Source organism: Styela clava, chromosome 5 (assembly GCF_964204865.1).
Source record: "Styela clava chromosome 5, kaStyClav1.hap1.2, whole genome shotgun sequence".
Taxonomy (NCBI): Eukaryota; Metazoa; Chordata; class Ascidiacea; order Stolidobranchia; family Styelidae; genus Styela; species Styela clava.
Window position 1 is genome coordinate 18,569,214 of NC_135254.1, and position 15,074 is coordinate 18,584,287.

Below are 15,074 nucleotides of genomic sequence, written 5' to 3' on the forward strand. Positions count from 1 at the left end.
CAAATTATGTTGTATGATAACATCATTTTCGAAAAATAGAATCTTAAACTTCAGAAAAATAAACCATATGATTTGTTTATCTATCAGATACTATCGATTTGTACACACCTAGAAACTCAAAGTGCTACTTCAAATACTTATATTTTGTTTTCAACTTATTTAAATGATGCGTTTTATACTCTGTTATTTCGATTATTTGAAATTTTCCTTTTTCGTAAAAATTTCACATGAAGTATGTTTCATGTCCTTTGTTAACTGAGTAGGCCATTAGTGACATAGGAATAATAATTGACCCGGTAGACAGATCGCACCATTGTGATGACAATAAAATCGATATGGAATAATGTTGATATTTTCGAAATCCTGTTATATCGGAACCTTCTAGAACATTACATTGCTTGGCCAATGATTTACGAATATTGAATAGAGTTTCCGTATTCGCATTGTCCGCGATTTTAGCTCGAACGTGTTGAATTGCGCATCAAGTATCTCGATTCTGAGAAGCGTCGATATTTTGTGTTTTGAGGTGCCGCGAGTGTCCTGGAAAATCAATACATATAACATTTTAGGGATGATTTGATGATAGTGAACAAGACATCAACTTCAAACGTGTCATCGCCGTAGTCATATCTTTACCATAATGAGTGAACACGAAAAAGTCTTACACCATACGAACATGAATGTCAAATTGCCACATTGTGTTTCAGTTTTACAAAATGCCGAAAATTCAAAGATTCCCGTGCAGCCACAGGAGATTATAACAAGAATGAAAGAAATTGGCTTCCCGCGGATACTTACATCTAAAACCATTGAAAATTCAAGTTTTTAGTTCAATAGATGAAGCATTTTTAGCTAGACAACAACAACTATTTCGGAAAGTAATTCGCAGATGCACTTCAGTTTCAATTATTGTAAAGGGATTTAGGACAATTACTGTTATGTAAAATTCGTTCAAACGGTACATATGATCAAAATCGTACTCGGCGATCTGCATTCCCATGCGTACTCTATTATTCCTGGAATTCCTCAGGGCTCAATTCTTGGGCCTAAATTGTTCGTGATAAATATTAGATGACCTTCTGGATACCTTTCAATGCAAATTGGAATATTCGCGGATGATAAAACTCATTAAGCCTTCTATATAAAATCGAATAAGAAATAAAGTTATACCTTGCTTAATCTCTTCGAAAAACAGATTGTATCGGTTTTCTAAAGAGGAAATTCAATTGAAAGTTTCAACTCAAACTACCAACTCAACACTAAGATCCTATTTATCATCATTACGCTAAAACTAATTATTTCCTTCATTATACACATCGAGTGAACTACATTCCATCTCACATTTTTTTTGATTCATAGGCCTCGCCATCTTGAGATATATTATGAAATGCATTCATTATGTCAAATTTCAGAAAGCTTTAGTAAAAGTCAATTCACTTATTCTTACTCGTTGATATAACATTAGAAGTTATGCTTTACATACATGAACAAATCGGTGGTTCTCCATTCAATGAATCATTGCTTCCACATTTGTGGAGGTGATCTCGCAACTCCTTTTAACCCTTTTTCGAGTTTAAAGGAGAGCTATATATAGAACAATATAACATGTTCTAAACTGTTTTCAGAATGTAGTCTTTCCCGTCGAGAAAATGTGTTTCGTTTAGCTATTATATATATATATATATACATATTATTACAGACTTTGCGCTTGAAAATTTCACCTCTTCTCTCCAAAAATAATGTTTGATCGCTTTGATCTCTAGTTCACATCCATGCACTGAATAGGTTTTCACTTTTCAACAAAATTTTCAGGTTGAAAGCTTTTTTATTTCAAGCTTTGTATAGTATAGCTGTTGTGTCGAGGGTGTCGCTGATGTATATTGTTTAATCCCAGAAGATTGTTTTAGATTGATTGAATATATTTTAGGATATTATTCTTATAAAGCTGGATATTATTGCTCGTGTTGGATGAAATATTTCCCCAGGTTGATGAGTTGGCTGTAAAACAACAAGAACAGTGGTAGCACATTTACACAAAGCGCACCTTCGCATATGCCATAAATTATGAATACAGCAATATTATTTAGGATTTTTGCGCAAAACTTGTTATGGTAAAACACTCCAACACTTTGTTCCAATTCAAAAGTCCTAAATCATAATTTGAATCATATATGCTGGCAAACATTGATCAGCTTGCCCATGTTGTTAGCTTAATCGAAAATGAATGACTGAGATTCTGCAATCCGACAAGACGTTCGACTGGACATATATAGCATATAACAGTGACATTTTAATATTCCTAGAAATATATTAAGATATAGTTTACGGCTTTAAACTAAAAAATAAGCACATTTTCGAAGCTGGCTTTCTGCTGACATGAATAGGGAAGGTTATTTGTTACATGTGTAAACTTTTAACTTAGATGGTCAACAATTCTGTGATAAAACAGTTGACTGAATGTAACAAGTAAAAACTCGTTAAAAGGTCTTTTTCAAAAGATAAAATATTGGAGAGATATCTCATTTTTCAAAAAGCAAAATGAAGTATACGTTCCCTCTATTTTGTCAACTACCTGAGAAGTGCGTCTTCGTAGTCGAATAATAAAAAAATTGTTCCAATGTCGTACTGAGTTCACATCACCTCTGTGTCGTTATATAAGTCCTTCAATATTTAATTAAAAAAATGTTGAAACACCATAATGCTATCTTGGGCGTAAGAATAAACGTCAATGCAAGTTTTTTTTACCTCGTTTCGAACTTATTTTACGAGTTCAATGAAAGAACGTTTCATACTATTATGTGTGACTGGTATAAATTTAAAATGACTTAACACACTCTATTTGCAGAGATTCAAACGGTTCGCTGTGTTGTACATTAATTATTAAACTACCCCCAATTATTTCCAACCCAGAAAATAGTCATTTTACGGCCACGCGTTGACATCTTTAAACTCTTAGTTCAAGATAGAATTTGAACACATTATTTCTTATATCGATGTATTTATCTGTTATGCAAATTTCTCACCTAATGTCAGAACAATTCAGCGTTCTGGAACAAATTTAGATTCGTCATACTTGAGGGCAACATTTCTGCCATCTTCTGGTACAGCAAGCTAGTGTAGCTGCGGTTATTAAGGCAATTTTTAAGCGCACATTTTTATGTAACAAATAATTGAAGAAATTTAAAAACAATTATTGGCCTAGCAAACAGAGATTATTGGCCTGATTAAGCCATCATCGTATTGATGAATTCCAGAAAATAGTTGGGAAGCCTTATCCACACGTAACGACGAGTCCCAATAAAACAGAGTAAATGTGAGGGCTGGCATGCGTCAAGTTTTTCCGATAACCCTAAATAGGCATCTCCGCAACTCCGATTCCACATCTGGCCTCGAAAATCAGGCGCGATATTATCATAGTGGACCTTCTTCCGCAAGGGTTGTTAAAAATATATAAGTTATTTCGTGGGATACATACGCCATCATCATCACTTTGTATGTATTTTGCGGATGGGATTCATTTTCATTGTTGAGGTGGCAACAAACTGAACTGGAATATTTTTGCGATATTGTAAAGGGCTAATATTGCAGTCATTTTATTTCTCGTCCTTGATTAATGAGGACAGCGGATTAAGTGACGTGGTATTGCATGTTAAAAATTTATGAAAATGACCTGGATGATCTGTACAGCAGCGATGTTCATTAAAAGTTAGTTACCCCTAACTTTTCCATCCTTTTTCCTTCTAAGTATTTTGGATTTATAATATTACACGAGAATCGTCCAAACGTATCTTGCTCAGCCATTGAACGTTACGGTCGCTTTCCTATTCTTTTCAAGCTGTAGCCAAAACGTTCCAACACGCGAACGAAATTATACAAAAGGCTGATTTTAAACCTTGCATAATTATACTTTCGTAACGTCATCCTCGTCAAACATTCCAAACAATAAACACATGCACATGTGTTACAGGCAAGAAGCAATGGGAAAAGATCTGCATCTAAGACCACTTGTGTCTTTTGATAAACGCAAGTATATGTATGCATAATTTTGTAATATTAAGTTTACTTTCGCAATGCCGCTGAAATCAAAGAATTGAACTTTATAAGAAAGCGTTCCGTAAACCAGTGGGTCTCAACCGCCGGTCCGGACCATGCTGTCGGTTCGCCCAATGTATTACAATATTATATCTTAATTGCAAAATGCAAGGCACTAATGCTGGTTCGTTTAATTTGTTTGTTTTAACTCCAATTGATGCGTAAAACAAACTTGGTCAGAGGTCCTACGCCCATTCCAAGCCCTGAACGCCCGGATGTTTTGTTAAGTCAATGACGTCATGACGGGGCACATCATAACGCAGTTTAGCTTACTTGCAATACCACGTTGATGTCGAAGCATAAAGACTTGCCATTGTTATAGTTTTGGATATCGCTTGAAAAGAATATTCTGAGCTCAGGCACAAAGCCATTGAATTACTGCTGATCTTTGTATAACTTACTTACGTGAGAAAATTTTAACGGTGTACCGGTCTGCAAAATTAGTTTTGAAATTTAACGGTCCTCAAGCTAAAAAAAAGATGGGGAACTACTGCTGTAAGCCATTCACAATCACATTTCGAGTAAAAGAATACAGTACTGAGATCTAATTGTCCTAATATTTGATCTTTTCATGTATTAATTCACCCATAACATCGAGTTTTAGATATATTATACTGTAGTAGATAATCACACTTTACGAACTATTGAGTGCAACTATTACTTATATCAAATATTTTAGAAATTGATTCCGAAGTCTTTCCTGCAAAAATTCATGTCAAATTTTAATGCCTACTCATTGTCAATACATATGACGAAAAAATTCAATATGATTTCATCTCAGTTTTCTCTCTATATACACACAATATTAGAAATCAAAATTCGTTGATTCGAATCATTTGAAACAAGAATGACATCGGATTTATTTTACTATAGACATTTAAAAGGAATGCAAATTGAAAATCTTCTATGAAGCACATATATCGATACTTCGGAGAATAACTTTAGACACGCATATTATTTTAAGGGAGCATTAGGAGAATATTAAATGTTTTTTAAGTATAGTAGTGCTTTTCATGTCTTGTTAGGGCTAAACTTTACATTCAGCAAACAATTTTTTGCCTTCTATAAAACAGTTATAAATTATTTCCTATGCTTTTGGACCCTTGCATTAAGTCGGGTGGAATTTTAACTAGAAAAAAATAAATACCCCTAAAAATAAGCCCTTTTATACCGTTTATTTACAAACAGTCTGTAACTCCAATACGAACTGTAATCATATTAAAAGTATAAAGCATTAACCTCCGGAATGTGTGACAATTGAACGAAAATCAATACCGCAAAGAAAATGTTCACAATGCGGCTTTATTAACTTGCCAACAAGCCTGAGAGGGGGAAGTAAACAACGTTGTTTTGATTTATTTTTTATCCTAACGTTCAACACATCAAGCCAAACGAAATGTTACGATGTTTCTCCGGTCTGTCGGAATACACTGATTCAATTTAAAGTCAATTTTGAACCCTTTTTTTGCTTTTTCAATTTTACAGCAGCATCTTGGCAGTGTATGTTAGAATTAGGGTGTGGCGCATTCATGCTTTGTAACTTCGTTTGTTTGAATATTAATAACTTATTTTTGTTAGAAAATATCGTTTATTTATTTCTTTGTTCTTTTCATTTAAAGTGTTTTTGTGACAATGAAAATTGGTTAGATGCTGGCGCTCAGTTCTCACATTGGGGACTACGGATGAGTTACTTTGTGTTGGGGGCGCGTAAATATACTGTAATTAATAGTATGACCTTGGCATTCAGATTCATCTAACCTATGTTTTGCACCGATGCAAATCGACTTCGCGTGAAATACTAATAGCGGCAATATTGTCAGTAATGCGCTCATGGAATAATTTTTCTGTGCTTTCTGTATTAATTGAATAATTAATAATTATACTTGTTGTTAAATGTATATATATAACTTCGGTGTTTTGAGGCTAGAGTTATATAGGATTTTTATGTTATTCCGTGATAAAATAAACTGGAATATATAACGTCATAGCACTAAACCACAACGCATGCCTCAACTTTTAAACACGCTAAAGTTTGCTAGTGTGATGTTCGTGCCTAAGATACGGATCTCACTTGAGCGTATTAAAAAAAACTCATATGCCTGAAAAAGTAAGCTCAAGAAGGTTTTCTAGTGATTACCAAGCTACAGAATATCACAAAAACGATAACTCTCTTAAAAATTTTAAGCAAATTAGATATCATTTTATTTGTTACATTTTGTAGTGGTAATCATCATAATTAGGAGTGAAAGACTCCTCAACACAGTCTGTTGGCTATAAATACTTTCAATTGCTTTTCAAAAGCAGCAAAATTCTATAGATGTTGAACTTCCGTCGTTTTCGAATAGGCTTGTATGAACTTGCGTGAAGACGCCGCCATATTTTAATATGACGATGTTTTAATCATTATTTGTCACCAGTGAATTGGTTTTCTACAGACCGTGTGTTTACTTTAATACAGGTTCGCTTTATTCCGAATTGCTTACTATTTGAATATGACGTAGAACATACCTATGCAGAACAGTTACACAACAGAAATATCAGTTTTGTCGAGCTATCCAAATCGATCTAATCTCGCCGGATGCGAGGTTGAATTTCGATAATTTTTAATGTTGGATGGTGTTTTTGCTTGCGTTGTTAGATAATATGATCTGAGTTGTGTATGCCTCGACTTACAATAGAGTAAATTAACTTTTCTTAAATATTGTCTGTACTTTTGCAAAATAACAGTTAGTTTAATACTCTAAGTCTAATGCACCAACAAATCTGATCGACAATGTTTTTATTTAATATCGATATATCCAAGTCGAAGACCTGTTAAAGTTGGCTTTAGGAAACTATGGTTATGTGGCTTGCTTGATTCTAAAAATAAGCCTTTACGATAGCACAAGTTGGTTAAAAGGAATAAGTGGTATTTTGTATGTTTGATTGTTAAATGCTTCACTTAGTTTGACTCCTCAAGATCCCAAACTGTATCCTAAAATCTGTGTCGAGTGTAAAATATTTCAACCGTTGGTTGTCTAACATAATTTATGACACCCTCCCAGGTAGACGCTAATATAAATGCAACAAAGCAGGCGGCTGCTAACAAAACTCTACCAATTATTACATTATAATATTATGCTAATTTGTTTCGCTTATCTTCGTCATCCTACTTTCTATTACTTATTGGTTTTATGAATTACTCTACTGCTTCCCAGTTCAAATATTCGCGCATATTACATTGAAATTACGCCCGGCGGCACGTTTTGGCAATATCAGCTGCGTTTGAACGCTAATATCTTTGTAAATATCTAAGTCGAAATTAAGATATCATAATTGTCGCATTAGGATAATATTAAACGTTTCTTGGCCCTAAAATGCTTGGTATAATCGCGTAAATGGGGAACCGACCATAGTGGTTTGGGACAGGCAATTTCCGCTTTAAAGCTTCTAAAATATTTTGAATAGAGCTATTGGCAATTCCTAAAAATAAATAGTTTTGGTATGTTTTTTTCGTTGTCATTGGAATTGTGTGTATAATCATATTCGATTAATATTTACTACCATTACAGACGAAACCGTCTATTTTATGGACGCATAAAAGCGCAAAGTTAGGGAGTCATATAATCGGGTGATATATGGTTAGGTTGAGTAGTTTTACAATTCAACGCCATTAATATCGAAACTGAAATTAACGAGTCGGTTTTAATGAGCTTTTTACTCCATCACAGAATAGTTTTACAACACACTAGCGAGAAGAATTGATTTCGGATATATGACAACTGAGGCTCGTTTTAACTTACGATACAACATACTAGTTTCGATGGATAAAATCCAGCGATTTTTATACCTTGTAAAACAGAAAAAAAACATTATTTACTTAAAAGTGAAGTTGTAACCGAGCAATAGCATCACACTGATGAAGCTAATTATTAACTTAATAGCTAATTTTTAAAAACATATCAGTTAGCTCAAAATAATACAGATTTGATAGAGAAGTGTATATTAATAAGTGAATTTAGAAACATTGAAACAAATCTCCGAAGGTTCTATGAAAATGAAGAATGTTTCCATGTTATTAAGTTTTTGATTTAAAATGGTTGCAAAGGCGCCAGAGACATAATTCCCCCTCCTCCTTTGGATTACGTGAGTATGGTGGGTAACGAATACCACGATAGATATTATATTATATAATTTTATTGTAAAGGTATGGTAATATATGATGAACTAAATTGAAATATGAGAAGTGTTAATGAATTTCAATTGGTATGTTTTACTAGATCTACAAAGTGAATTCAGGTATTCTTGTTTAGACAGGAGAAAAGTACATATGTCATTTTTTCCACACATTTTCATAATAACGGATGCATGAGTAAGCCAGGTGGAGTTTATGCGTGAAAATTATTGTCTCGAAAATTCAAATAAATTGCCGCATTATTTACAAGATAAGATGTGTTTTGAGATAAGACCGTTATGATAGAATATTTTCAGAATATTTTGGAACATTGTGGCGTGCTAATGCTAAAATACTGAAAGACATTAGAGTATGTGTTTCGATAGTGAAAGGCTGGCTTTGAGAAGTTAGACAGTTAGTTAGTAAGATAAGAAACAGTAAAGTGTTTGCGGCGCTAGGTACGTTTTGCGATATGAATTTCTGGTATTTTTCGATAAATTATAGATGTTTAAGCCGAAATTGCCTTGGTGTTATGAGCCTTTCTATTCGATACAGGTATATGGTGATCATCATTTTTTCAATTTAAAACATTAACGCAAAAAGTCTACGTATAGAAAAGTATTGGAGTACGGCACGTTTTATTTTACTCTGTTTCTTTGTTACCCACGGCAAGAGTTTACCATTATTGTAAGCAGTTTTCGGCAATATGTACAATCTAGTTGAATTAACTATTGAATAATTTTACCTTGTAATCCAATACAATTAAATAAATACATTATCAATTGGCAGTTAACAAAATTCAATTCATAAATCAATCCATATTTAATCCTGCGGTGCCGCGAATGAAAGGCATACGTATCCTGGTGCTTGAAACTGCGCCAATTATAAGCACTATAAAATAATAATTCATCAGCGCAAAATCATATAAGAATAGTTATTGACACAAAAATTCAATCGATACCCCATTATGGCCCACGAAGTGGACCAAAAGATCCTTTTAATATTATATTGTTGTTGTTAGAATTCTTTTCTTGTCATTATGTAAAAATTATCTTTCTCTTTAATTACTGGACCAGTTGCTTTAAAATTGTCACTGGTTAAAGATTGTTGTTGTCGCCAGAAGGCTATTACTTTTATTTATTTTGAAACTTTTTGTGGGCGTTATGGGATTTGCATTTTTTCTTTGTGTGTGTGTGTGTGTGTGTGTGTGATTACGTCATCAAAATTTTAAAAAATTGCGCATATTGTGGTGGTTCGACGTTCGCGCTCGTTGCGAGTTGTTGTGGTTCGAAGTCACGAGGATTACGCTTCCTTACCGATTCCGTGGAAGTTTAGATACCGGTACCCGTACTACACAGGTTAGGTGCGTAAGATAGAAAGGAGGCCTATAAAAAAAACTATACGCATATGCATATGATATATTAACAGAACATTCTACCATTCCGCTTACATAATATCCAATTTAAGTTTAAAATCACCTGACATTTGGAAATAGTTATACAGTTAGCACCTCTTTAACTGTTTTCATGATTCATATTTCCAATTATGCAACATTTCTAAAACTGAAAAAAGTCATAGACCAGGAAAGACGAAAATAATATTCATAAAAAAAAATAGATAGTAACTTACAAAAATAAACATAGTAAAAATCCTCGTATCATATAATCGCGAATCACAGAGTAAGGGAAGCTTGAAATCCTTTTATACTGTTCCTAAGCTACTTATAAACGCGACGTTTTGCCGTAATATTCAACAACTTTACCCCGTGTAGTTTTGATAACGTCGTTTGTTTGGAGATTAAACGAAACGGCTGCAAGATTGAAATAAAGGCTGCTTTATAAGCATGGATTATGTTATGCCCAAATTTAATTGTAGTTGAATTATATATTCAATGAAAATAACGCAATGGGTTAGTTAACTTTACTTTTATTTTAGCAGTTCTGTCATAAATAACAACATAACATTGTACTAACTGGCTTTCCATTGAATTCCTTGTGTCAGATTTTCGTTTTACGTATTTGAAACACCATGAATGACCGTGATTAATTAGTTTTGAATATTTGTGGACCACGTATGAATCAGGAAAAGTGTTTTCCTTTTTGGTACAAAATGTTGCAGTTGCTGAGAACCACAGTTGCTAAGTAAATAAATAAATTTGTGAAGTTAAAGTTCTCAATAAATTTTCGATTTTTTTTATAATAGCGTCTATATACATACATAAAATCAATTGTATTATATCTGCTTGCGTGACCCCAAACTATAAATCCGCTTCATCGTATAGTGATAATATGACGTATAGTTACTGTATTGTGTACATTTCTTCTTAGCTTAGAAAGTCGACACCGTTTTGAGTTTAAGGATATTTGTTTTATCAAAAATATAACTAATTTAAGGGTATGGAAAGCTAAATCAGGTCAGGCAGCTTTCGATTTCGTAATGTAATTTCGTAAACTCTAATCAGGAAATGTAATTCAGAAAAACCAAGCCAAAATTGAATTCTAGAAGTATAAACCAGTGAGACCATTTATTTTGAAAAATTAAAATATTTTAAACCGTTGTTCATATTAAAACTGTAGATCGAATTAGGAGCGTGAATCCCTACATAAGCCAGGCTCCTAGAGAAGAAACGGCTTCAAGCTATGTCAAAAAATGGCTATGGACGCTATAGTAAAGCTGGAGCCGGTATAGTTAAGATATAACCAATATTTGGATGAGAACCCACCATAGCCTGTTGGCTGTAGCAGTTCTAGATCGGATATAGCTTGACTATAACACTGCAGCTTGGCCATGACGACGGGTGTTCGGCTATAGACATTTTCAAAAGAATTCATCCAATTTTCATAAGACTAGACTTGAGTATGACCTGATCTACGTCACAACAAAATAGGGCTTTGGTATTTTTAATCCAAACTCCAGTTCTCATAGCTTTATTGTTCACAATACTATTTTCATGCCGTTTTTGGTTGTTTGGAAATCACATTTTTTGTCATTTCGAGGTTTGAAAATTCGATAGCTAGATTGTTCATTGCTACATTTATTCCCTTTGCAATATAGCGTGTCAATGGTATCTGGTTAAAGAGGAATTTCCTTAAAAAATGTGGTGAGGATTTCTCGCTATTTATTTGCATATACGTATGTATAAAAATATTGTCAACATGTATATAAATAGATAGCTTAAATTACCTGGGAAAAGTTACAGCGTTAGGAATAATTTATCTGGTTTGTTGGACTGCAGATTTTAGACAGTTAGGGAACGAATTCAGAACATTGATTCGATGTATATTCAATACCTTTAATCATAAAAAACTGGCAACGTTAAAACCATTCTCCTGTGATCACTGGAATAAAAAATCGACTCCAAACTTGCGACAGATTTATGCTATGCCAAGCAATTTTATACGACAAATAATAGATTGCTACTAGGAAAAGTTATTTCAAATACCATTAGAATGCGAGTAGATCTACTGCGTATTAAAATATCAAATGATCTGAAAATTTAATATTGCTCTACTGTATAAATGAGTGGAGAATTTCTTATTACCGCTTGGGAAGTATTGATAGATCTATCAATGCGAAACCATTAGTCGAGTATGTGTGGGCCTGATTACGATCCTTTTTCAATGAAGAATTAGAAGATATACAGGGTATTCAGAAATTCTTGAAAATTATTTAAATTGTGAAGGGAGTTCATTAATGCAATTTATAGCTTGTTTTTTTCCAAACGAATGTAATATATGGAGTAAATTGCTCGAATAAACGCTGTGTTCAGAATATAATAACAAACCCGGTAAAGATATATCGAGAACTGACTTCTTATCATCATCAATTGTAACGCGACGCACAATGTGAGCACACTGTATATTGCGGTCTGGCTGAAATCAAACCAAAATACTGATTTATGTACTTGTTTCTTTTTACCGTGAGCTATTTAGAAATATAGACAAATATTTAGTTTGTAAGAATGCTCAAAAGATGAATTGTTCCAATTTGTATCTCCAAATCAAAATGATCAATAATTGAGTAAAACTACTTCAAGGGGAGAATCAATATCACTGTGGATAATATTTTATTTGGATACCACTGTAGATTTGTATATATTATAACGCCAATATGCCTTCAGCAAAGAACGGTATGTGGGGAGTCGTGAGAGGTAAGAATTTTTCTTGTTTGTCCAATTAGCTCAACTTTATCTGTTTGCTTATCGTTTTCTTATATGCTGCTGTGAAATACTCTTTCGAATGCTCCATCAATACAACAAGATTAAACTTTGATATTCTTGTATGGAATGAATAGATTTTTCATACTATTATTGAGCAGAGGAATGTCAATAAGATGGCTTAATCAGATGGCGAACAACAACCTCTCGTTCAGTTTCCAATCTTTGTCGGTTATGGGAATAGTTAGCCAGATATTTGTTTCAGATACATGATCCTGAAGAAAACAGTAACCGTTATGTAAACCACTCTTCGGCGGCGAGAATTTTGAGCATCCTCTCGCACATAATTATACCCCACCCCACATTCTTTATTTGTAAGATTGCTCTTATTTTTTAATGTCTCCATATTAATAGAAAGGCTGTTCTCATTCCTTCTTCCCTGATTTATTTCTCATAACCAACCAATCGGATGTTTCGAAAGCATTTCATATTTATCTACTTCAATCATAATGTATGAGTGGTTCAGTGTAGGTATATCTATATATATATAATTTAATCGTCAGTTTATTTTTTAAATGTCCAGTTTTATAGTGTTTTGTTGTTGTTTTCAAATCGAACATTGATCGCCCGACATGTGAAATTAGGTAGCAAAATATGCTGGTCATTCCAAAAACCCAATAGCTCTCAACATATTAGTGACTACATGTTAAGAGCCTTCTTTGTTTGGAGTGAAAACGACTCTCAAAAACATGCCATAACATAAATTCGCTGTATTTTACAAGATCCCAAGACCCGAATAAAGCATCTGAATAAAAACAATGTCAAATGTATTATGATTGGTTTTATGAGTTGTTATGATAAAAGTTTTGAACGATCCATAGTACCCATTCCTTTCCATTTGTAAGGCAATATTTTAACATGTTTGTTGAAATTGGAGATACCATTGATGTACTCCGGCTTATCCCATTAGCGATTATTCAAGCATATAATATTATATCCGTTTATTGGAAACGCCTTATATTTTGTCGGTTTATGACAGGTTTTAATATCAGTCGCAGAAATCCCGCCTGATAATAAATGGCCCAAACTACCTTTCGTATGTGGGCGCTAGAGTTTTTTGAATTACTAATTTTCGTTCGACCTTTGAAAGCTCTTTTTAAAAATTAAACGTCGCTTCGCTACTTTCAACCTCGCATCTTCATGACGCATTAATTCTCGCTATTTTCTTGTAATTATTATTGACGCTTTCATACTTATAAGCGTGACTGACTTTGGAAAGCACTCGCACTTGAATCACGCGACCGATTGCTCTTTTTGAACTTTCCAAATGCATCAATGAATATTTAAAGATGAATTTTAAAGTATTTAATATCTATTAATTAACATCATTATACACTATATCATACATGGACGGTGAAGCGCAAGTAAATTTTATTTAGTAAACATATGGATTTTTATTTCAACCATATAGCCTACTTATACAAATTTACCAGTAAAGACAGGCCGGTCTTCTTTTATTGTCATTGTCATAATATGGTGAAATTGTCCATAACTTATATTTTTCAATCGGCGCAAGTTCATCAAACGCCGTTTCCTTCTTAGGATAATATGGCGGGTACCAAGTAATCCGAACGGAACGTGCTATTATGCGAAGGACCAGTGCCAACGGAGCTGATTAGAATCGGGAAACACTACCACAATTCGTCTTACCTGGTAACGATTAATAAACTAACGGTGACTGACACGGAATGCAGCGGCGGGTTGTGAACATGGCCCTTTCAATTATGGTCTCTTGACCATGGAGAAATCACGCCCCTTTCTTTTGTGTATGTTACCCAGCAATCATTCTCTAAATTGACTTGTATTTGGCTCTGAATCACATTAGCTTTGTCCAGTGCAATTGCGGTCGGTCAAACACAAGGATGTCGTCTGAACAGGATTTTGTGGGTTGCGTTTAAGTGAGTTTTGTACTTCAGGGTAAGCAATTATGGAAAAATATTGACAGCAAAACTATGAGAGGGGTTTGCAGTTTTTAACGACTGCATTTTATCTCGTGTTATATGTGTTGGTTTGAACTAATTTAACCTATAGCCAGTATGTTATTTCCCTCATATCCAAATTCTCAGAGTCAGAATACTCCAGAAAATAATTAATCGCTGACTTGCTGGAGGAAGAGCCGCCTAAAAACCGATAGTCGTAAACTGCAGCAAATAAAATTTCGGTTTTTTAAATAAAATCTCTATATTTCGTGTACAATGATCAAATAGGGGTGTTGTTTCTTCTTTTTCAATTTATACTGTACTCTGTATGTGCAGTACGTTTTAACCTATGTTACACGGATCGTATTTTACTTCTTAATTTGCCATGATTGTATCGATCCACGCATAATTAAGAACGAATATCGTACGCATGGAAAAAAAAATATATACGAAATGTATGATGCACAACTATTTTGCATATACGTTTTGAGAAGGCTTTTAAATTCGATAATCCCTAGACATGGATTTTGTGCACTGACTGACTGTACGGAAGGTGTGTTTTCTTTCTGAAAGACATTCATTTAGTTCACTTTGATTATATAATATATTACCTGGAGCTAACAGTCGGCGTGTTATTTAAAATTGTCGTTTTTGGATCACAACTGATTAAATCTTGTTCCTTCCACTTTATTAA

The 15,074-nt window shown here is 33.7% G+C and overlaps 1 protein-coding gene across 5 annotated transcripts in view; it reads left to right on the forward strand.

The window, feature by feature from the left end:
- Positions 1-12,193: 12,193 nt before the first annotated feature.
- LOC120344323 (voltage-dependent P/Q-type calcium channel subunit alpha-1A-like) overlaps positions 12,194-15,074 on the forward strand; it is an 83,328-nt gene continuing 80,447 nt past the window's right edge. For all 5 annotated transcript variants that reach the window (XM_078113110.1, XM_078113112.1, XM_078113108.1 and 2 more), the window contains exon 1: positions 12,194-12,395. In XM_078113110.1, coding sequence (XP_077969236.1) covers positions 12,356-12,395 — 40 coding nt within the window. In that variant the 5' untranslated portion in view covers positions 12,194-12,355. The remainder of the gene's footprint in view (positions 12,396-15,074) is intronic.